At 43.0% G+C, this 25,367-nt stretch overlaps 1 protein-coding gene across 2 annotated transcripts in view; it reads left to right on the top strand.

Moving 5' to 3' along the window:
* Positions 1-25,367, top strand: part of PTCH1 (patched 1) — a 142,814-nt gene that overhangs the window by 46,046 nt on the left and 71,401 nt on the right. For both annotated transcript variants that reach the window (XM_069762024.1, XM_069762023.1), the window contains exons 3-4: positions 23,621-23,810; positions 24,791-24,860. In XM_069762024.1, coding sequence (XP_069618125.1) covers positions 23,621-23,810; positions 24,791-24,860 — 260 coding nt within the window. The remainder of the gene's footprint in view (positions 1-23,620; positions 23,811-24,790; positions 24,861-25,367) is intronic.

Below are 25,367 nucleotides of genomic sequence, written 5' to 3'. Positions count from 1 at the left end.
CGACATTGGTAGCAATCTTCTATACGGCTTTATAAAAGTTATTTTCTGTATAAAAAATATTAAGGTTATGAACGTTCCCAGAGCTCACACACACAATCAAGCATTGGTAATGCAAGTGCCAGCTTTTAGGAGATAGGGAGCACATAATCAAGGGCAAAACTACCCAGTGGTTTTCTGCATTAGTGTATGACTAGAACTGTACATTTTGCTGCAGTTTTACAGTAGACGTATTTCTGGTGTAAAAGACAGCACTAGAAAAGATACAGCGGCGTGGCGTTCGCTAATCCAAAATATTGTAAGAGTTTTCTGGATCATTTTCAGTACTATAACCTTATGATCTAGCAAAAGTGAACATTCTGGTGGTATGGCAGTAATACGCATGTGTGTCAGATTTGGTAAAACCTCATCGCAACGTCTTGTATTCTCATATTTTTTCGGGGCTAGAGTATGATTTGTGGATCAAACTCTCTTGTTCAGTATAGGTATGCCAAAGAAATACTACGGTGTGGAAACGCATAGTGAAAATAAAAGCATCTTCTGACTTAAAACTTCTTTCCAGCAGCACAGAATATTTTTAAACATGTTTTTATCCACTTATGGTAAAAGAAACAAACAGCACACAGAAGCCAGCCATGTTGCATCCTAGTGATGTATGGCCACTAGGTGTCACTCTTCTGTCTAATTTACTGTCCTCTGCCTCTTGCCTAGTGTCATTGATCTCGTCACATTACAGAAGAACGCAGGAGGCAGATTGCAGAAAGCAGTCAGCCATGAAGTGAGGCAGGTTTTCAGTTTAAGGATGTGAGGAAAAGGAGCATTCAGTGCCTATGGTGCCGGCAGAATGATAATAAAGCAGAACCAGCCACTCAGAAAAATATTAATGGCATGTTACAGTGCATGAGAACAAAGACAGTTCCTGGATAAGTTAGACCAGACCTGGGCAAAGTGCATCCCTTGATCGACATCCGGCACGCTGGGTGTTCCAGTCTGGCCCCCAGACCAAGACAGCCAAAGGGATGAAGCAGTGGCTCACATTGCACTCCCCTGCCCTCCGTCTGTCCGCTACCACTGCCCGCTGTCACCAGTCTACGCATCCTCTGGATGTACACAGCAGGGCATACATTGGTGGAGGATGGCGCCGCTTTCTCTGTCTTCCACCAATCAGCATGTGAGCCAGCAGTTGTAATGGTGCACATCAGCTGTGCACTGCAGAGAGTCAGTGCATTAGATAAAGCCAGGGGAACGGGAGTAAGATTAGTATGTGTTATTTTTTTTATTTTTTTTTTCCATATGTATGGGAGATTTGTATGTATATTTAGGGCTCATATTGTGTGTGTATATATAGGGCTCATGCTGTGTACAAGAGACTCATGCTGTATATTAGAGGCTACGTGAGACTCATGCTGTATATCAGAAGCTACGTGGGGCACATGCTGTATATCAGAAGCTACGTGGGGCACATGCTGTATATCAGAGGCTACGTGGGGCACATACTGGTAAGCATAATACCCAAGCCCATAATCTCAAAAGGGGATTAGGCAAACACTTCATATATAACTAGAACATAACTGACCCGTAGCAGTAAAAGCTATGGTCAATAGACATGCTACAATTATAAAATCATTATAAATCTTTATTGAAGGTATAAAAATACACAGTACATACAACCACAAACTAACATAGAATAAGGTGTCTACAACAAACTACATATACATGGGGCACTTACTGTATATCAGAAGCTACGTGGGACACATGCTGTATATCAGAGGCTACGTGGGGCACATACTGTATATCAGAGGCTACGTGGGACACATGCTGTATATCAGAGGCTACGTGGGGCACATACTGTATATCAGAAGCTACGTGGGACACATGCTGTATATCAGAGGCTACGTGGGGCACATACTGTATATCAGAGGCTACGTGGGGCACATACTGTATATCAGAAGCTACGTGGGACACATGCTGTATATCAGAGGCTACATGGGGCACATACTGTATATCAGAGGCTACGTGGGGCACTTACTGTATATCAGAAGCTACGTGGGACACATGCTGTATATCAGAGGCTACGTGGGGCACATACTGTATATCAGAGGCTACGTGGGGAACATACTGTATATCAGAAGCTACGTGGGGCACATGCTGTATATCAGAGGCTACGTGGGGCACATACTGTATATCAGAAGCTACGTGGGGCACATACTGGTAAGCATAATACCCAAGCCCATAATCCCAAAAAGCGATTAGGCAAACACTTCATATATAACTAGAACATAACTGACCCATAGCAATAAAAGCTATGGTCAATAGAAGTGCTACAATTTTAAAATCATTATAAATCTTTATTGAAGGTATAAAAATACACAGTACATACAACCACAAACTGACATAGAATAAGGTGCCTAAAACAAACTACATATACATGGGGCACATACTGTATATCAGAAGCTACGTGGGACACATGCTGTATATCAGAGGCTACGTGAGGCACATACTGTATATCAAAAGCTATGTGGGACACATGCTGTATATTAGAGGCTATATGGGGCACATACTGTATATCAGAGGCTACGTGGGGCACATACTGTATATCAGAGGCTACGTGGGGCACATGCTGTATATCAGAGGCTACGTGAGGCATACTGTATATCAGAAGCTACGTGGGACACATGCTGTATATCAGAGGCTACTTGGGACACATGCTGTATATCAGAGTCTACGTGGGACACATGCTGTACATGGGAGGCTACGTACGGCTCTTACTGTATATCGAAGGCTGTGTGGGGCATCTGTTTTTATATACCAGGTTTTGTGGGGCACATGCTGTATATAAAAGGCTTTGTGGGGCACATGCTGTATATAAGAGGCTATGTGGGGACTCATGCTATATATAAGGTGGCTATGTGAGGCACATTTTGTATATAGCCTGGCTATGTGGGGCACATGCTAAATATCACAGGCTACATGGGGCACATACTGTATATCAGAGGCTACGTGGGGCACATACTGTATATCAGAGGCTACGTGGGGCACATGCTGTATATCAGAGGCTACGTGAGGCATACTGTATATCAGAAGCTACGTGGGACACATGCTGTATATCAGAGGCTACGTGGGACACATGCTGTATATCAGAGGCTACGTGGGGCACATACTGTATATCAGAAGCCATGTGGGACACATGCTGTATATCAGAGGCTACTTGGGACACATGCTGTATATCAGAGGCTACGTGGCACACATGCTGTACATGGGAGGCTACGTACGCCTCTTACTGTATATCGAAGGCTGTGTGGGGCATATGTTTTTATATACCAGGTTTTGTGGGGCACATGCTGTATATAAAAGGCTTTGTGGGGCACATGCTGTATATAAGAGGCTATGTGGGGACTCATGCTATATATAAGGTGGCTATGTGAGGCACATTTTGTATATAGCCTGGCTATGTGGGGCACATGCTAAATATCACAGGCTACATGGGGCACATACTGTATATCAGAAGCTACGTGGGACACATGCTGTATATCAGAGGCTACGTGGGGCACATACTGTATATCAGAGGCTACGTGGGGCACATACTGTATATCATAATCTACGTGGGACACATGCTGTATATCAGAGGCTACGTGGGGCACATACTGTATATCAGAGGCTACGTGGGGCACATACTGTATATCAGAATCTACGTGGGACACATGCTGTATATCAGAGGCTACGTGGGACACATGCTGTACATGGGAGGCTACATACGGCTTTTACTGTATATCGAAGGCTGTGTGGGGCATCTGTTTTTATATACCAGGTTTTGTGGGGCACATGCTGTATATAAGAGGCTATGTGGGGACTCATGCTATATATAAGGGGGCTATGGGAGGCACATGCTGCATATATCGGGGCTATGTGGGGCACATGCTAAATATCACAGGCTACATGGGGCACATGCTGTATATCAGAGGCTTCGTGGGGCAAATGCTGTATATTAAAGGTTATGTGAGGTGCATACTGTATATCGGTATATAGGGGTCTGTGTGTGGGCTCTTACGGTATATTAGGGGGCCGTGTATAGGCTCATTATTATTATTATTATTCATTTTTATAGCTCCATTTATTACATGTGAAAAAAGGGGCATACCTAGACAAGTGCAATAAACATTAGCAATACAAGGCACTAACGGGTACAGAAGGAGAGAGGACCCTGCCCACGAGGGCTCACAGTCTACAGGGTATATAGGGGGCTGTGTGCATGCTTGTACAGTATATAGGGGGAAGTCAACATGCTTAATTCATCTCAATGTTAAGTCATACAGCAATATAAAATAATTATAGTTAACATAATATTGAGCAGAACTAATTTCAGCCTATTGGTTCTTCCCTCCACAACAGTCACGGTCCCCTATGTGGTCCTTCGGGAAAATGCAGCAAAATCTTAATGTGGAAGGACAGTTACACTTTAATACAGGCATGCCAACCAGACAAGGCACCAACCATTTAAGACAAAGTAAAACATTTTGTCATTTTTTCAGGTCAGAATGAGACGTGCATTCACTTTCTTACAGAAGTTACTTCCAAATATTTTGGTCGTAGATAAGTGCTGCATGGCCTGTGTGCATATGTACTACACGTTAACACGTCAAATATGTGCAACAGTTTCACAGGACTTGTAAGAAATGCCAATCTCTCTTTGTTTCCCACTCCAATTGATTTATCATTTTGCTTGCAAGCAGAGTTTGAGTGTTAGGGCACGAACACACTCACTTTTCTATCGTAACTTTTGTTGCGGACCGAAACCAGTTGACTTGAATACATTTTTCTGTGGCCTCAATGAAACCAGCAACGTGGAAAAATCTTGCCATTCAAGGCCGTCTGAATGTACATTTCAGCCACACAGTAAGCTGCATTGGTAGGCAGTGGACTGCTAAATACAACCATTTTTCGCAGCAGAGAGTTAGACAGGTGATTAGCATAATTAGCACAGAGTAGGCTATACATATGGTAATGTTAAATGTGTAAATGCCAGCTGCGGTGTAAAATTTATGTCAGGGGTCGGCAGGGTTGTGCGAAAGTATTGTGTTACCGCTGCAGGTCAAAGCCTCCTTTGCCTTCACCCTTTTCTCTTGTTGGTGAATGCAAGTGCAGAGTAGAAAAGGAGAAACCTAGCAGAGAAGGTTGGGATGGAGGAGAGGCGCAGTGAGCCTTCTCCCCATATTCCAAAAACATTAGCGTGAATGCCTGTGGTTTCTAATGGCACATGTATGGCTTACGTGAGTGGAGGTAGATGCAGAATTAATGTAATAGTAACTTGTCAGTGCCGCACTTTTGGAGCCATCCGGCTGAATTTGGAACCAGAGCCAAGAAAAGTGGTTTTTGTGTGCAGTTTGGTATACTGACTCCCCTAGCCCCTCCAGACTCAGTAACCGCAGCATTCTTAAGAAATAAAAATATACCTGGGTGGCTATTTTCACAAACCCGTAACTTTATTTTCGAAACAGAAGCCACATTGTAAGTCAGAAACGTCACATTTCCTTTGTTCTGCTCATGTCAGGTTCTTCTGTCTTTTTTTGTGTGTGCCGGTAGTGGTGGTGTTGACAGAATATACTTCACACCACAGTGACCTTGTGATGAAACTTCCTCGCGGCCGCAGGGGGTCCTTATGAATCAAACCCTAATCCAGCTAATCCTGATCGCAACAAAAATCATGAAAGTGGCCCCCAGTGCTGTGTGTTTCTCTGCCCAGATGCAGGGTTGGGTGTAAATCAGTGCAAGGATGATGCTGGGGAGCCTGTGTGAAGCTGGGGGAGTCCTTTGTGTTTTGCCCCATGCGGCCTCAAGTGGAAAACCAATGAAAGGAGAGCTGGAAGCATAATGAGAAGTGTTCAGAGCCATGAAGTGATGTCAGCCTTCCGCAAGTCAGGACAAGAGAAGTAGTGGGGTTAACACAATGCACTAGTTTAGAGAAAAGGGTGAATAAATTTTCGTTATTTAAATTTTTTTTTCCTTTAGTTTATTTGCAACTTTTTGTAACACATGCCCCTTTAATATTGGGCTCAAGTCTAAGTAAACTGCTGTCTGATAGGTTTGTTTGTAAGCGGTTAATCAATGGTAGCGATACATCAGGGAAGGCCAGCACTCTCAAGGTGGTATCATTATTCTGCATGTGTTAGGTTGCTAAGCGGAGTTGACAGTGAGCTCCTTGTTTGCAATGCTGTCTGTTGAGATTTCTGAATGAACCATTTAGGTATCCAGTGAAAAATCGGCTGCATGACAGGTCCAATGTTGTGTTTGGAACTGGTGGGCATGTAAGAAATCTGGAGACAGGGAGGGCTATGACAGGCAGCAGTTTCATGCTGGGGGAGCGCTGACCTGACCTGATTGTCTCTGACAGTGAGAGCAGTTCTGCTTCACTGCAAGGATTTTCCATAGTAAACCTTTTAGGTAACAACAGATGGCAGAACAGGCAGCTGGTGAGAAACCTTGAAGACTAATGGAGAGGCGTCTCCTTATTGCTTTTACTGTATATGTGGTGTACTCATTTGTTTTCATCAGTTATTGCCTGGCTGCTATTTTTGAAGTATTGAGACTGTCTTGTTATGTTTGTGTGATTAACAATATGGCGTGTTCTGACTTCTAGGTTTGGCTAATATATGTGTAGGTAACATACCTAAATTACATGATGATGTTAAATGTGCTGTGACTCATGTTTCTGATTGACTTGTACCTAAATTTTAGCTATATCTTTCAAAACACACACTTGTATATTTTTCTCTATCCGCTAGCCAATTTCTCTACAAATTTACCATTGATGCCTAATTTATTGGGTTGTTTTGCCTTGTATGAAGGTTCACTAAAACATCATTTAGGCTCCAGGAGTGAAACAACTGACCTCTACACTACAAAAAATAGAAAAAGTGTCATTTCGGTTCCCATTGCGTTAATGGGACCGCGCTAACGGACAGCGTTGCACGGCGAAATTAACGCCGTGCAATGCGTCCGATAGCGCGCCCATTAACAGCAATGGGGACGCGCATCACTAGCGCGTGCCATTTTCGGCACGCGCTAGCGATGTGCCGGTGTTTTGTGGCGCGCCGCGGACGCTGCTTGCAGCGTCTGAGGCGCGCCCGCGGTCCGTTCTCCGCTCTCGCAGATCTCAGATCTGCGAGAGCGGGGACGTTTAACGCGACCCCTTTATATCACATTGCGTTAGCGCAATCCGCTAGCACTAGGCGCTAAACGGATTGCACTAACGCAATCTGAACCTTAGAGGTCAGTATCCCAGGAGACTTCCAGGGTAGACAGTCTGTGGTCTGGGTGTGGGGCACAGAGTGCGCTGCTTCCAGGTCTAATAGCTCTCAATAGTCCACATAAGGATGTTCTCAAACACCCAAGGGAAGTAGTTCATTTTTAGTAATTATATAGGATAAGAAAAATTGGGAGAATGTAAACATATTAGAAAAGAAAACTCAGAATGCTTACGCTTTTCGGTTGTAAAACCCCTTAATCATAGCTGGCCAAACAGTAGTTCAAAAGGTGATGTTATCCAGCAGTTAATTAAAGTAGTTAAAATTTAGCCTTAAATCACATAGGATAACAAAATTTGGAGAATGTGCACATAGCTCCAGCTATGATTAAGGGATTTTAAACCTGAAACGCATAAGCATTATGAGTTTCCTTTTTAATATGGGCACATTCTCCCAATTTATTTTATCCAATGTGAATAAAGTCTAAGTTTTAACTACTTTCCTTTGGTTCTGGAGAACATGCCCTTTTGGACCACTGTGACCGCTAAAATGTTTAATATGCCATCCACCCTTTATATATTCAAATCAGATCTAAATTCTTGTTTTTAAAGAGATAATGTCATTTTTCTCAAGATGTGATGTTCCTGATCTTCGGCTCCTTCCAACAATAGACTGGCTGTTCTAGCAAAGGCAACAGGAGCTAAAGGAGATTACATCAACTAATTCATTCTTGCACACCTAAAGGTACCTTCACACTAAACGACGCTGCAGCGATCCAGACAACGATCCGGATCGCTGCAGCGTCGCTGTTTGGTCGCTGGAGAGCTGTCACACAGACAGCTCTCCAGCGACCAACGATGCCGGTAACCAGGGTAAACATCGGGTTACTAAGCGCAGGGCCACGCTTAGTAACCCGATGTTTACCCTGGTTACCATCCTAAAAGTAAAAAAAACAAACGCTTCACACTTACCTTCGGCTGTCTGTCCCCGGCGCTGTGCTTCTCTGTACTGGCTGTGAGCACAGCGGCCGGAAAGCAGAGCGGTGACGTCACCGCTCTGCTTTCCGGCCGCTGTGCTCACAGTGAGTGCAGGAAAGCACAGCGCCGGGGACAGACAGCGGTAGGTAAGTATGTAGTGTTTGTTTTTTTTACTTTTAGGATGGTATCCAGGGTAAACATCGGGTTACTAAGCGCGGCCCTGCGCTTAGTAACCCGATGTTTACCCTGGTTACCAGCGAAGACATCGCTGAATCGGTGTCACACACGCCGATTCAGCGATGTCAGCGGGAGAGCCAGCGACCAAAGAAAGTGCTGGCCCTCTAGCCCCGACCAACGACATCACAGCAGGATTCTGATCGCTGCTGCGTGTCACACTGAACGATATCGCTAGCGAGGACGCTGCAACGTCACGGATCGCTAGCGATATCGTTTAGTGTGAAGGTACCTTTAGGAGTAGCCGCAGTCAGACCTCCAAATATTTCACCTTTTGATACGTCTGTATTCTATGTCAGAAGATGAACAACATAGCAATTAGGGCTTGTGCACATGGACGTTTAAGGCTGGTTTCACATTTGCGTCGTGCATGCAGCGTTTCATCCGCATAGATCCGCATGCATCCTGTGTACATATCTTTAACATGGTGTCCATAGGGACATGCGTTTGCATGTGTTCGCCTGCGGATGCGTACACATGCGTCGTTTCTCGATTTACAGCGGGGTTCGGCGAAGTCAACATGTTGCATTTTTGGAAGCATCAAAAACCCGTCAAATATGTGCAGACATGCAGATGAGTGCGTTAAAAAACACATTACTGTCTATAATAATGATCTTTTATTTTTATATAGCGCTAACATATTCCACAGCGCTTTACAGTTTTGCACACATCATCATCACTGTCCCCAATGGGGCTCACAATCTAAATTCCCTATCAGTATGTCTTTGGAACGCATGTGTACGCATGTCTTTGCGTACGCATGCGTTCGATGTGCTGGCGTACTTTGGACTGCGCATGTCCAGGAACTGATATAGACACGCCCATTGAAACACGCCCTCCTGGAAATTTGAAACGCATGCGTAGATAAAGCGCAATTGCATGTAAAAACGCATACAAACGCTGCGGTTTTTTGGCCGTCATGCGTAAGCTGATGCGGATAAGAAACTCTACGTTATCATGCATTTGCATGCGCTTTTGGATGCATTTGCAGTTGCAGACGATACGCTGCGGACTCAAACGCAAATGTGAAACCAGCCTAAGAGATTTGTGTTACATGAATTCTTTAGTCCTGTGTCATACCCAGCAGTGGGTCCTTATTGTACCATGTGTATAGACACACACAACAGTGTCAGTTTCTTGCAAATCCCCAAAAATATCAAATCTAACAGCATATAACACCTACAGCGAGAAAAGGAGCTATCAAGGCCACTTTATCTTATACAACCATACTTTTATTATCATTATATTATCCTTATAAATATAGAAATGATTAAATGAGAAAATGGTGGGCTCTTGAGATTTGCAGCACACATAACAGGCCCAATTATTAAAGGGGTTGTCCTTTAGTTTTATATAGGTGGCCTTTCTTCAGGGTACGTCCTCAATATTCTTAGGATAGGTCATCAATATCTGATTTGAATCAAGAGATGGGCGGATGTGCAGTACCCATCAATAGCCACAATAGTGACAGAGCTGTGCAGCTGCGTAACTGGGCACTTCCGTCCTACATCAGGAACAGTTGATCAGTGAGGGTGCCAAGTGTCATCCCCCAGCGATAAGATATTGATGAGGTGTTCTAAGGATAGGCCATCAATGTAAAATTCCCAGACAACCTGTTTAACCCCTTTCTGACATGAGACGTACTATACCGTCCATGTGCCCTGGGCCAATTTCACCATGGACGGAATAGTACATCTCAGCTCACAGTTGACACCCGGCACTAAGTGCCAGGAGCGGTGACAGATCGCTCCCGGCACTTTAACCCCCGGAGTGCTGCAATCGAACACGATCGCAGCATTCTGGGAGCAAGCAGGGCTAACAACCCCTCTGCCTTTGGATCGGAGACCCCGTTGCGTGACGCGGGGTCACGATCGCTGCCATGGTAACCCGATGTCATCGTGGGACAAAGTGTAAAAGTTAGAATGAAGTAAAAACAATTTTTTTAAATAATTGCAAAAAAAAATTTAAAAAATTAAAAACAATCAAAATTTATTCGGTAAATAAATATTTGAATGTAAAAAAATCTAAACAATTAAACAATAAAAGTACACATATTTGTTATCGCTGCGTCCATAACGACCCAACCTATAAAAATGTCCCACTAGTTAATGCCTTTAGTGAACACCATAAAAAATTTTTTTTTTATCATACCGCCAAACAAAAAGTGAAATAACACGCGATCAAAAAGATGGATATAAATAACCATGGTACCGCTGAAAATGTAATCTTGTCCCAAAAAAAACGAGCCACCATACAGCGTCATCAGCAAAAAAATAAAAGTTATAGCCCTCAGAATAAAGCGATGCAAAACAATAATTTTTTCTATAAAATATTTTTTATTTTATAAAAGTGCCAAAACATAAGAAAATTATATAAATGAGGTATCGCTGTAATCGTACTAACCTGAAGAATAAAACTGCTTTATCAGTTTTACCACAGGCAGAACGGTGTAAACGCCCCCTCCCCCCCCCCCAAAAAAAAAAAAAAAATTCATGAATTGCTGGCTTTTGCTCATTCTATCTCCCAAAAATCGGAATAGAAAGTGATCAAAAAATGTCATGTGCCTGAAAATGTTACCAATAAAAACGACAGCTCGTCCCGCAGAAAACAAGACCTAACATGACTCTGTGGGACAAAATATGGAAAAATTATAGCTCTCAAAATGTGGTGATGCAAAAACATTTTTTTGCAATAAAAGCATCTTTTAGCGTGTGACAGCTTCCAAACATAAAAACCCGCTATAAGGCCTCCTTCACACGCCCTGATATTTCCAGTACCATAGATGTTAGTGTCCGTGTGTGTACTATTTGCTTCACACATGTGGCATTTGTGTGTGTCGCATCAGTACCACACGCACAGGTGCCAGGGAAGAAGCGTTGCAATAAGCAGCTCTGTTCCCCAGGTGCTGAACACAGCTCTCATCATTCTCCCATTCTCTGCCGACGATTGGCGCGAGCAGGGGAGAATGATGAGAGTTACATTTAACCCCTTAATGACCGCCGATACGACTTATAATGGCGGCAGTTAAGGGTACTCAAACCCTTTAGCGGCACTGAGGTTTAAGGTTATAGCGCCCCCCCAGCGTCGGAATTTCTCCGGGGTGTCAGCTGCCGGGGGTAGCTGAGACCCCAAAGAACATGATTTGGGTCGGTTTTTACCGACCCCGGTGTTGCAGTAAATCAAACCCCCTTTTTCACCCCCTTAGTTAGGGAAGAAGAATAAAATTAAAAAATGTACTTATTTCCATTTTCCCATTAGGGTTGGAGTTGGGCTGAAGTGAGTTGGGCTATAGTTAGAGTTAGGATTGGGGCTAAAGTTAGGGATAAGGTTGGGGCTAAAGTTAGGGTTTGGGCTGGACCTAAAGTTAGGGTTTGGGCTGGACCTAAAGCTAGGGTTTCGGCTAGAGTTGGGGTTAGGGTTTGGATTACGGTTACGGTTGGGATTAGGGTTAGGTTTGGTATTAGGGTTAGGGTTGTGTTAGGGTTAGGTTTGTGGTTAGGGTTAGGGGTCTGTTAGGGTTGAAGTTAAAATTGGGAGGGTTTCCACTGTTTAAGCACATCAGGGGCTCACCAAACACGACATGGTGTCCGATCTCAATTCCAGCCAATTCTGCGTTGAAAAAGTCAAACGGTGCTCCTTCCCTTCCGAGCTCTGCCATGCGCCCAAACAGTGGTTTACCTGCATATATGGGGTATCAGCGTACTCAGGGCGAATTGTACAACAACTTCTGGGGTCCAATTTCTCCTGTTACCCTTGGTAAGATAAAAAAAAAGGATCTGAAGTAATTTTTTTGTGAAAACAGTTAAATGTTCATTTTTTTTAAACATTACAAAAATTCCTGTGAAGCACCTGAAGGTTTAATAAACTTCTTGAATGTGGTTTTGAGCACCTTGAGGGGTGCAGTTTTTAGAATGGTGTCACACTTGGTTTTTTTCTATCATATAGACCACTCAACGTGACTTCAAATGTGATGAGGTCCCTAAAAAAAAAAAATGGTGTTGTAAAAATGAGAAATCGCTGGTCAACTTTTAACCCTTATAACTTCCTAACAAAAAAAAATATTGGTTCCAAAATTGTGCTGATGTAAAGTAGACATATGGGAAATGTTACTTATTAAGTATTTTGAGTGACATATCCGTGATTTAAGGGCATGAAAATTCATGGAAGCGTTCCAGAGTTATTACCTCCATAAAGGGACAGTGGTCAGAATTGTAAAAATTGGCCTGGTCATTAACATGCAAACCACCCCTGGGGGTAAAGGGGTTAATATTTAACATATAAATACAGTTCAGACCAAAAGTTTGGACACACCTCATTTAAAGACTTTTCTGTATTTTCATGACTATGAAAACTGTACATTCACACTGAAGGCATCAAAACTAGGAATTAACACGTGGAATTATATACTTAACAAAAAAGTGTGAAACAACTGAAATTATGTCTTATATTCTAGGTTCATCAAAGTAGCCACCTTTTGTGTTGATGACTGCTTTGCACACTCTTGGCATTCTCTTGATGAGCTTTAAGAGGTAGTCACCGGGAATGGTCTTCCAACAATCTTGAAGGAGTTCCCAGAGATGCTTAGCACTTGTTGGTCCTTTTGCCTTCACTCTGCGGTCCAGCTCACCCCAAACCATCTCGATTGGGTTCAGATCTGGTGACTGTGGAGGCCAGGTCATCTGGTGTAGCACCCCATCACTATCCTTCTTGGTCAGATAGCCCTTACACAGCCTGGAGGTGTGTTTGGGATCATTGTCCTGTTGAAAAATAAATGATGGTCCAACTAAGTGCAAACCGGATGGAATAGCATGCCACTGCAAGATGCTGTGGTAGCCATGCTGGTTCAGTATTTTGAATAAATCCCCAACAGTGTCACCAGCAAAGTACCCCCACACCATCACACCTCCTCCTCCATGCTTCACGATGGGAACCAGGCATGTAAAGTCCATCCGTTCACCTTTTCTGCATCGCACAAAGACACGGTGGTTGGAACCAAAGATCTCAAATTTGGACTCATCAGACCAAAGCACAGATTTCCACTGGTCTAATGTCCATTTCTTGTGTTCTTTAGCCCAAACAAGTCTCTTCTGCTTGTTGCCTGTCCTTAGCAGTGGTTTCCTAGCAGCTATTTTACCATAAAGGTCTGCTGCACAAAGTCTACTCTTAACAGTTCTTGTAGAGTTGTGTCTGCTGCTAGAACGCTCGTGTGGTATTGACCTGGTCTCTAATCTGAGCTGCTGTTAACCTGCGATTTCTGAGGCTGGTGACTCGGATAAACTTATCCTCAGAAGCAGAGGTGACTCCTGGTCTTCCTTTGCTGGGGCGGTCCTCATGTGAGCCAGTTTCTTTGTAGCACTTGATGGTTTTTCCCACTGCACTTGGGGACACTTTCAAAGTTTTCCAAATCTTTCGGACTTACTGACCTTAATTTCTTAAAGTAATGATGGCCACTCGTTTTTCTTTCCTTAGCTGCTTTTTTCTTGCCATAATACAAATTCTAACAGTCCATTCAGTAGGACTATCAGCTGTGCATCCACCAGACTTCTGCACAACACAACTGATGGTCCCAACCCCATTTATAAGGCAAGAAATCCCTTTTATTAAACTTGACAGGGCACACCTGTGAAGTGAAAACCATTTCCAGTGACTACCTCTTGAAGATCATCAAGAGAATGCCAAGTGTGTGCAAAGCAGTCATCAAAGCAAAAGGTGGCTACTTTGAAGAACCTAGAATATAAGACATGATTTCAGTTGTAACTTTTTTGTTAAGTACCGTATTTTTCGGACTATAAGATGCACCGGACCATAAGACGCACCCCAAATTTGGGGTGAAAATTGCAGAAAAAAAGATTTTTTATAACATGGGGGTCCGTCTTATTGTCCGAATTTACAGTATCTTATGGCGGTGGCAGAGCAGGGTCACAGGAGGCAAGGTGTCGGCAGAGGTGGGGTGATGCTGGGATGAGGAGGTACTGGGATCAGGAGGTGCTGGGATCAGGAGGTGCAGTGAGAGATATGGCGTGAGAGGGGTCCCTGGCGTACCATGCAGGCTTACCTAGGTGGCAGAGGTGCGGTGGCAGAGGTCCGGTGGCAGAGGTGCGGTGGCGGGGGTGTGGCGGCAGAGGAGGCGCAGTAAGCGGGGTCCCTTTCCCCGGTATGGTGATGCAGCGCACGCGCGGCCTCCGGAAAATGGCCGCCACCACCGATAACAAGAGGATTCACCCGGCTCTGCTGCATACCGGGCCTGCTGCATCACCATACCGGGGAAAGGGACCCCGCTTACTGCGCCTCCTCTGCCGCCACACCCCCGCATCCGCACCTCTGCCACCGGACCTCTGCCACCGCACCTCTGCCACCTAGGTAAGCCTGCATTGCGACTATTAGACGCACCCCCCATTTTCCCCCCTTTTTTGGGGGGAAAAGTGCGTCTTTTAGTCCGAAAAATACGGTATATAATTCCACATGTGTTAATTCATTGTTTTGATGCCTTCAGTGTGAATGTACAATTTTCATAGTCATGAAAATACAGAAAAATCTTTAACCCCTTACCGGCATCGAACGTACTATACCGTCCGATGCCGGCTCCCCTGCTTTGATGCAGGGCTCCGCGGTGAGCCCGCACCAAAGCCGGGACATGTCAGCTGTTTTGAACAGCTGACATGTGCCCGTAATAGGCGCGGGCAGAATCGCGATCTGCCCGCACCTATTAACTAGTTAAATGCCGCTGTCAAACGCAGACAGCGGCATTTAACTACCGCTTCCGGCCGGGCGGCCGGAAATGACGTCATCGCCGACCCCCGTCACATGATCGGGGGTCGGCGATGCTTGTATATTGTAACCATAGAGGTCCTTGAGACCTCTATGGTTACTGATTGCCCGTCGCTGTGAGCGCCACCCTGTGGTTGGCGCTCACAGCACACGTGCAATTCTGCTACATAGCAGCGATCAGCAGATCGCTGCTATGTAGCAGAGCCGATTGGGTTGTGCCTGCTTCTAGCCTCTCATGGAGGCTATTGAAGCATGGCAAAAGTTAAAAAAAAAAGTTTAAAAAAATGTGAAAAAAATAAAAAAAAACATAAAAGTTTAAATCACCCCCCTTTCGCCCCAATCAAAATAAATCAATAAAAAAAATATCAAATCTACGCATATTTGGTATCGCCGCGCTCAGAATCGCCCGATCTATCAAATAAAAAAAAGTATTAACCTGATCGCTAAACAGCGTAGCGGGAAAAAAACTCGAAACGCCAGAATTACGTTTTTTTGGTCGCCGCGACATTGCATTAAAATGCAATAACGGGCGATCAAAAGAACGTATCTGCACCGAAATGCTATCATTAAAAACGTCATCTCGGCACGCAAAAAATAAGCCCTCAACCGACCCCAGATGATGAAAAATGGAGACGCTACGAGTATCGGAAAATGGCGCAATTTTTTTTTTTTTTTTTTTTTTTTTTTTTTAGCAAAGTTTGGAATTTTTTTTCACCACTTAGATAAAAAATAACCTAGTCATGTTTGGTGTCTATGAACTCGTAATGACCTGGAGAATCATAATGGCAGGTCATTTTTAGCATTTAGTGAACCTAGCAAAAAAGCCAAACAAAAAACCAATGTGGGATTGCACTTTTTTTGCAATTTCACCGCACTTGGAATTTTTTTCCCGTTTTCTAGTACACGACATGCTAAAACCAATGATGTCGTTCAAAAGTACAACTCGTCCCGCAAAAAATAAGCCCTCACATGGCCAAATTGACGGAAAAATAAAAAAGTTATGGCTCTGGGAAGGAGGGGAGCGAAAAACGAACACGGAAAAACGAAAAATCCCCCGGTCATGAAGGGGTTAAATGAGAAGGTGTGTCCAAACTTTTGGTCTGTACTGTATATACCAGAAATTTGGGGTTATAACTATAAATAAAATTTGTAAAATGATATAATAACCTCTGAAAAATAATACAAAAAGTATCCATGTTAATATTGGTAGATAATACTGTATATAGTTCACTAAGATATACACATGTTCTATATCATTCCTGATTGATTATTGATAATAATAATTGCCTTCATATGGGAGAAAAGCACCCTTTATGCGTGTGTCGCCGCACCACAGCAGTTTCGTCAGGAGACGGTAATGAATTTGTCAACTTATTATTATGATTTGGCATTTTAATTATCAGGGTATTGGTTTTTATATGATATATGTTCCAAACGATCCAGATTCTAGGAGCCGCATTGCTTATGCCTAACGTCTAAAGTCATGTTCTACATCTGTGCCGGTTGTTACTGAGAATCGTATCCATTCTTTCCATACACTTAGTTGGCATTTTGTTGCTGTTTTGACAGATAGTCTCGATGATGGGCTACTTACATGCTGAATTATTAGCATAATGAGTAACGTGAATACTTTTGTTGTAACAGGTGTGCCTTAAAGACTTGGACAGCTTGTCACAAACACGTCTTCGTCCATATGGTACAAAATGTTAACTTAAGCTCAATTCATGTTTCCCAGCATGGAATGTAAGGACAGACAGTGTGTATGCTACAACAGAAAATACATGGAGTACCGTATTTGTGAAAGGAACTAATATTGCTTGTTAGCATTCTTTACTGTATGTCTCTACTGCAAATTACATATGTTTAGGCCATTTTGGTGTAGAACAAACATAATGCTATAGACTTACTAATTGTCTCTTCATACAGCTGTCTCTCATTCAGCTTGCAAATTGCCTCTTCAGAGAAAAAGAGGACTTGAACTCTATAGCGCCACCTATTGGAAGTAGCGATCCTACAAGTCACAGTCAACCCTTTCAGGAGTCGTGCAATATGACTTAAGACAAATCAGTATCTCAATTCGCAGACACGGTGTTTCGGGCTGTTGGCCCTCGTCAGTGCGAAGCATGAGAACTGATTTGGCTAGGTGAGAGGCTCTGGACTGAGGTTCTCGTTCAGCTTGTCATCCATTTCATGCCAGAAAAGATCTTTGCACCTAATTTGAAAGTGATCAATTCGACTGATCTACAGAAAAGTCTTTCAAGCAAGGTAATGGAATTCTGCTTCGGTTTTTCAAACTTTTGCTGCTTCTGAAACTCATAAGTTATTGATGAAGAAAAATATATTTTCCAATAAGTGGGCTCCTAAATAAATAAGGGACACATTGACATCAAAATGTTGTGGTTTTGGTATCAATTTTGCCAAAATAGATTTTGGCAAAATGCTACAATTTGAATGCACCTTGTGATTACACGGTGTAGCGTTTCACCCACTACGTGTCTTGGGGGACACTCGCTTGGCAGCAGAATAATCATAGACAGGCACGTTTTTTTTCAGATAAACAGTCCATGTGGTTTATTATACTCTCAGCATAAACCACTGTAGGCCATGTTACATATCACAGACCTCACATAGTCCTTTCGTTCATCATATATGGCTTTACAAATCCTTCAGTGGTCACACTGGTATCTCTCCAGTCACCGGGTGACTGCACAGTTCAGCAACTGCCCTATGTTAGCGCACACAGTTCTTTTCCCCATACCAGGGGTTACCTCTTAGGAGCTCCTGCTCCACAAGTTGACTCCACGTCAGTCCAAGGTCCACAACAGGACCGTCCAGGTCGATGGTCTCACAGTGCTTCCAGGATGACTCCAGTCCCAGGAGCCTCCAACACTGACCGTCCATATCGACGGTCACACAGTGCTTCCAGGACGACTCCACTCCCAGGAGCCTCCAACACTGACCGTCCATATCGATGGTCTCACAGTGCTTCCAGGACGAATCCACTCCCAGGAGCCTCCAACACTGACCGTCCATATCGACGGTCTCACAGTGCTTCCAGGACGACTCCACTCCCAGGAGCCTCCAACACTGACTGTCCATATCGATGGTCTCACAGTGCTTCCAGGACGAATCCACTCCCAGGAGCCTCCAACTCTGACCGTCCATATCGACGGTCACACAGTGCTTCCAGGACGACTCCACTCCCAGGAGCCTCCAACACTGACCGTCCATATCGATGGTCTCACAGTGCTTCCAGGACGAATCCACTCCCAGGAGCCTCCAACTCTGACCGTCCATATCGATGGTCTCACAGTGCTTCCAGGACGAATCCACTCCCAGGAGCCTCCAACTCTGACCGTCCATATCGATGGTCTCACAGTGCTTCCAGGACGACTCCACTCCCAGGAGCCTCCAACACTGACCGTCCAGGACCTACAGCACACAGGCTACTCAGTGCCAAAGCCCAACCATGTACTATTCAGGAATTCCCAGGATTTCCAACACAGGCTTCCAGGGCCTTGCACTTGGACCATTCAGATCCAAAACACAGGAACCATGTGACCCACACCCTGGTCACATTACATACCTGTAACCATTCCCTTGGGTGGGAGTATGGGTGTGTGTGGCTAGTTTGTCCCGCCCATCTCACATAACTAGCCCTGCCAATCTCCCATTAGAACTTACACATTTACATGTGGGACTACAGGTCCCAGACCACAACATAACTTTAGACTGACAGCGCAGAGTGTACTCCTCTGCGACACACATACCGGCCATCTACAATTCTGCAGGACTTTGTTTCATCACAACTATGCTTCCAAGTGCATCTTGAAGTGCACACGCAGCGCCCCCTGGCTGTAAGATTGGTCACTGCACCACAACGGTTAGGTTATGTTCACCTGTTGCATATTTTATTCGTTTTTTTTCTGCAGGCAAAACCTACTCTTTTGGCAGTAAAGAAGCAACGTCAAAAAAGCAGGTTTTATTGAATGTTTGCCGCATTTTTTATGGCATTTTTTCTGCGCTTTTGGTGCGTTTTTTACTGTGGTTTGTCAGGGTACATTTGTCTCTTGTGCATGCTGATAAAGTTTAGTGCATAAAAAAAAATCTGATTCAACTTCACCAGGTTTTGGCACCAAAAACGCAGCAAAACCTGATTACCTGTGTTTTATTTTGCAGCGCTTTTTGCACTATCCATTGCTTTCAATGGGGAAAAATGCTGCAAAAACGCTGAAAGAAGTGACATGCTCCATTCTGCAAAAACTCAGCTCTTTGAAAAAACAGGGAAAAAAAACAAGGTGTGTGTATGAAATTTCTGAAATCTCATAGACTTTTCAGGTACTGTGAAACACCACTGAAAATTTGCATTAACCCCTTAGTGACCGAGCCAATTTTGTACTTAATGAACAAGCCAATTTTTACAATTCTGACCACTGTCACTTTATGAGGTTATAGCTCTGGAACTCTTCAACAGATTCCACTGATTCGGAGTTTGTTTTTTCCTGACATATTGTGCTTCATGTTAGTGGTAAAATTTCTTTGATATGACTTGTGTTTATTTATGAAAAAAAAAACCGGAAATTTGGCAAACATTTTGAAAATTTTGCAATTTTCAAACTGTAATTTTTGTGCCCTTAAATCAGAGCGATATCTCACACAAAATAGTTAATAAATAACATTTCCCACATGTCTACTTTACATCAGCACAATTTTGGAAACATAATTTTATTTTGTTAGGACGTTACAAGGGTTAAAAGTTGACCAGCGCTTTCTCATTTTTCCAACAAAATTTACAAAACCATTTTTTTAGGGACCACCTCACATTTGAAGTGAGTTTGGGGGATCAATATTACAGAAAATACCCTAAAGTGACACCATTCTAAAAACTGCACCCCTAAGGCTATGTGCACACGTTCAGCTTTTTTAGTGTTTTAGTTAGCATTTTTTCAGCCGCTTTCCACCGAAAAAACGCTAAAAAAACACTTACATAAGCACCCGATCATTTTTAATCCATTCCGAATTTTTTGTGCACATGTTGCACTTTTTCCCGCGGCGGAATCGCATTACGGAAAAAAACACAGCATGTTCATTCTTTGTGCAGAATCGCGGGGATTCCGCACACATAGAAATTCATTGATTCGCTTACTTCCCGCATGGGGCTATGCCCACCATGTGGGAAATAAGCAGATCATGTGCGGTTGGTACCCAGGGTAGAGGAGAGGAGACTCCTACAGGCCCTGGGAACCATATACCTGTTAAAAAAAAAAGAATTAAAGTAAAAAATCATGATATTCTCACCTAACTCTAGCCAAACCCTAACCCTAGCTCTAACCCCAACACTAACCCTAGCCCCTGCCCTAACCATAGTGGAAAAATGAAAAAAAAAAAAAAAATTTTTATTTTATTTTACGTAGCTAAGGGAGTGATAAAGGGGAGTTTGATTTCCTTTTTTTATTTTGATAACTGTGATAGGGTCTGCCACAGTGATCAAAATGAACCAATAGGAAAAATCTCCTATTGTTGCCGGGTGCCGGCTGGCAAATCTCGGCGGGCACAGTCCGGCAGCAAAATGGCCGCTCCATACTCCCCTCCAGTCAGCACTCACACAGGGTTAATGGCAGTGTTAACGGACCGCATTATGCCATGGTGTAACGCACTCCGTTAACGCTGCTATTAACCCTGTGTGACCAACTTTTTACTATTGATGCTGCCTATGCAGCATCAATAGTAAAAAGACCTAATGTTAAAAAAAATTTAAAAAAAAAAAAAAAAATAGTTATATACTCACCGTCCGTCGGCCCCTCGGATCCAGAACAGGCCTTTCCCACTCCTCGCGACGCTCCGGTGACCGCTCCATGCATTGCGATCTCGCGAGATGATGACGTAGCGGTCTCGCAAGACCGCTACGTCATCATCTCGCAGGACCGCAATGCACTCTTGAGACCGGAGCGCGCGAGGAGCATCGGTAAATGCTTCGCCTGGATCCTGGGGCCAACGGAAGGTGAGTATATAACTATTTTTTATTTTAATTCTTTTTTTAACAGGGATATGATGCCCACATTGCTATATACTGCGTGGGCTGTGCAATATACTACGTGGCTGTAGTGGCTGTGTTACAGTGTGCAATATAGTATGTGGGCTGTGCAATATACTTCATGGGCTGTGCAATGTACTGCGTGGGCTGTGCAATGTACTGCGTGGGCTGTGCAATGTACTGTGTGGGCTGTGCAATGTACTGTGTGGGCTGTGCAATGTACTACGTGGGCTGTGCAATATACTACGTGGGCTGTGCAATATACTACGTGGCTGTGCAATATACTACGTGGGCTGTGCAATGTACTACGTGGGCTGTGCAATTTACTACGTGGGCTGTGCAATGTACTACGTGGGCTGTGCAATATACTACGTGGGCTGTGCAATATACTACGTGGCTGTGCAATATACTACGTGGGCTGTGCAATATACTACGTGGCTGTGTAATATACTATGTGGCTGTGCTATTTACTATGTGGGCTGTTAAGTACTACGTGGCTGTGCTATATACTACGTGGTCGGCCACGAACAATCAGCGACAGGTGCAGTCAGGCCGCGAATTGACGCGGGATTTGAACCATGCTTCGCTATTTGGTCCCGGCCGGCCGAATCCTGTGTATTCAATGTATTATTCTACAATCTTCATAAATAAACTACATATTCTAGAATACCCGATGCGTTAGAATCAGGCTACCATCTAGTAATAATAAAATTGTTGTTCTTAAAGGGGTGGTCGAGCTTCCAAAAGAATAGGTTTTAAATGGCAAGTAATGTTATAGCATGGTAAAATGAAGCATAGTCACCTGCTGTTGCCCATGTGGATTCATTGCTGGCCATTCCAGTGGTCAGGGTTGGGACAAAAGCAGTTACCTCCCGCTCTTCAGTCACCTACCAATTGAGGTCTGTTATTTGCTGCAGTGGTCAGGTGACTGGAATGGGATGTCACCCTTGGCACATCCAATGATGTTCTGTTCCAGTGTCCTGAACTATGGAGCCAATCATCAGCCTCAGCAGTCAGTTGACCGAAGAATAGGGCATTACTGCTTCCTATCACCAAGTGTTTTTATTATGTATACCCCTCCTCACATGTAAAACGCCATGGAATAAATGGCGCTATAATAATAAATAATAATAATTTAAAGATCTACAAGTCCTTTAAGGCTAAGTGAAGGTAGCAGATTACAATTGACATCAAGACTATTCAATGGAAATCTACCAGTACATATTATTTTTTTGTACAAATTAAGGAAATGAAATCAAAGAGACAAATTCCAATGTGAATACAGTCTAACAATAATGTGACAGCAGAATAAAAATTTGTAGAGTAAGGCCTCTTTCACACTTCAGTTATTTGGCGTCAGTCTAAAACCGCCATTTTCCTCAAATAACGGATCCGTCAATTTTTTTTGACGGATCCGTTATTTTCCCATAGACTTGCATTAGTGACGGATTGTGACGGATGGTCGTCCGTTCCATCCGCCATGCGACGGATCCGTCGAAATTTGGCGGACGTTTTCTGAAAATAGACGGACATTGAAACGTTTTTTGTCAACGCCGAAATGGCGGATCGCGACGGATCCGTCGCGTCCGCCGTTCCATAGAATGGGCGCCTATGGGTGACGGATCCGCCGCAACCGTTTTTTCGGCGGATCCGTCGCCCCAATCCGTTTTTTCAATTGCGCATGCTCCAAAAAGAAGATACTTTTCCCAGACAACCCCCAAGTAACGGATCCGTCAAAAAAACGGATCCGTTAGAACCGTTTTTACAACAATTGTGACGGATCCGTCAATCCGTCACTATGTCGGTAGTGACTGACGCCAAATAACTGAAGTGTGAAAGAGGCCTAATTAGAGGTACTTTTGTCTGTCTCCTACGAGCTCAGTTTTTGTAACATTGTTGCAAAGAAAAATTGTTCTACCAGTGCCAGCTTTTTTCTTTCAACGTATGGATGTATATACATAAAAGCCATTGATCGTGAAATGTGCTATAGAACCAGACTGTTTATACAAGTGCAAGAAATTGTACAAAAAATGCTCAGTCTGCTCGCTATAGAAAGCCTTCTTAAAGTGATTTAGCTTCTCCATATGGAAATCTTATATTCAAGAGGGGGGTAAAAAGCTGGAAGAAAAATTAAGGCTATTTGTAATGTAATTATTACTCTTTTATGGTTTATTGTAGTCGTCAACAAATATTATCTGTACATCAGAGCGGGGGAAAAAGTACCCTGCAGATGTTTAAGTACTTCTTCCCTGGCAAAGGTTTCTGAGAATAGTAGTTCAGTAGCAGCTTGACGGCTTCATGTTCTCTGGCATTGTGTTAGTGCTAGATTCTTGTCCTCTGAATGATCTGTAAATGTATTTTTCTTGCAGTTGGTGGACGAGTAAGTCGTGAATTAAATTATACTCGCCAAAAGATCGGAGAGGAAGCCATGTTTAATCCACAGCTCATGATCCAGACTCCACTAGAGAATGGTGCTAATGTCCTAACAACGGAAGCTCTGAGGCAACATCTTCTCTCAGCACTTGAAGCCACCAAGGTGCAAGTCTACATGTATGACAGGTAAATGTCAGATATGTACAAAATTCTTTCACTCCATAGTTTCTCTTTGACCACAGCATGTGTTTTATTATTTGTATTGCTTCATGGTTTGTTTGTTTTTATATGTCAATTTTCTTTCATGCCACGTTTTCTCCTTTAAAGGCTGAGGACAATTATTAGGCATGTTAGTGGTTACATTTAATTAAAACATGCACTAAGTTTCAGTCTGCAAATTTAATTCTTTTATTCATTTTCAGACACAACAATATGCAATTTGCAGCCTGATCCAAGTTTCAGATCTTTCTCTTGAGGGATTTTCTGCACCAGTAATATAGGCTGGATGTGAAGTTTACTAATTACATTAGCTAATATGTCAGCACAGCTTCTATCCTGCACTTATTTTCTGCTGATTTTATGTTGCCTGAACTCGGTACTTTCTCTCTGAGATACTTTCTCCCTTTTCCAAACTTTTTAGATCTGTAACACCTCCCCCTCCCCTCTCTCTCTGCTGTTATCTCTAATTAAAATCATTGAGCTAGATAAAGGATTTACAGATACAGCAACAGCAAAATGCTAGAATTTTTTTTTAAGAAAACTATTTAGCAAATTGCTCAAGTTTGCAATTAGGAAGCAAATGAACCATATATAAATTGTGTATGAAAGTGTACATAACCTTTAAATCCTACGCCTAACAAATGGATGCATCTATTATGTGAACGCACTTTAGACATCAATGGTTCTTTTATAACCACAATACAGATAAAAGTTATTTCAAATATGCACTCATTTTATACGACCATGTGAAAAGCCTCATAGATTAACATGGGTTAATACAAACCATATAAATACGGAAATGACACAGATGCAAAAAAAGCTTGTGTGAAATTGGCCTCACTCATAAAACTTCATTGGAAAAGTCTGAAAAACACATGACAAGATTATAAAGAGGTTTTTTTTTTCTAGAAGGCAATACAGTGACATTGTCTTCTCTTACCCAATAGGCATTGGAAACTAGAGGAACTATGTTTTAAATCCGGAGAACTTATAACCGAAACTGGGTATATGAGCCAGGTAAGTGTCTACAATGAGAATAATTCTGATGAACACATGTGATCCATACTTCCATGGGAATAGTGCCTCAGCCCTTACTAATATTGCTATCTAGCCTCAATCTCATTCATCTGGGTTTCCTACATGGACAAACTAAAGGTTCTTCTTTTATTAGGCAGTTATATTGCTCATAAAATGTATTGATCGGTGACAGAGTAAGTCATTAGGCACTTGTTTACCATCATGTTACAATTTTATTTTATTTTTCCTTTTCATCAGCCAATCCTTCATTTCCCCTCTACCATGCAGCTTACATTATAAGTGCCAGCACATCCCCTCATGTAAATGAGAAACGATAATTCTTATGTCATCGTAGCAGATGACAACGATCAACGTCAAACGTGTGAACACTCGTTTGTAATTGGATCGTTGGACATGTTTACACTGATAATCAAGATCAAACATTAGTATGAAAATGATTGTTCTGACTATTATAACCCAGAACCCAGTGTAAACAGTCCTTTAGAG

This window comes from Ranitomeya imitator, chromosome 1 (assembly GCF_032444005.1).
Source record: "Ranitomeya imitator isolate aRanImi1 chromosome 1, aRanImi1.pri, whole genome shotgun sequence".
Classification (NCBI taxonomy): domain Eukaryota; kingdom Metazoa; phylum Chordata; class Amphibia; order Anura; family Dendrobatidae; genus Ranitomeya; species Ranitomeya imitator.
Note: the sequence above shows the minus strand (reverse complement) of the source record. Positions and strands in the feature narration are given on the sequence as shown.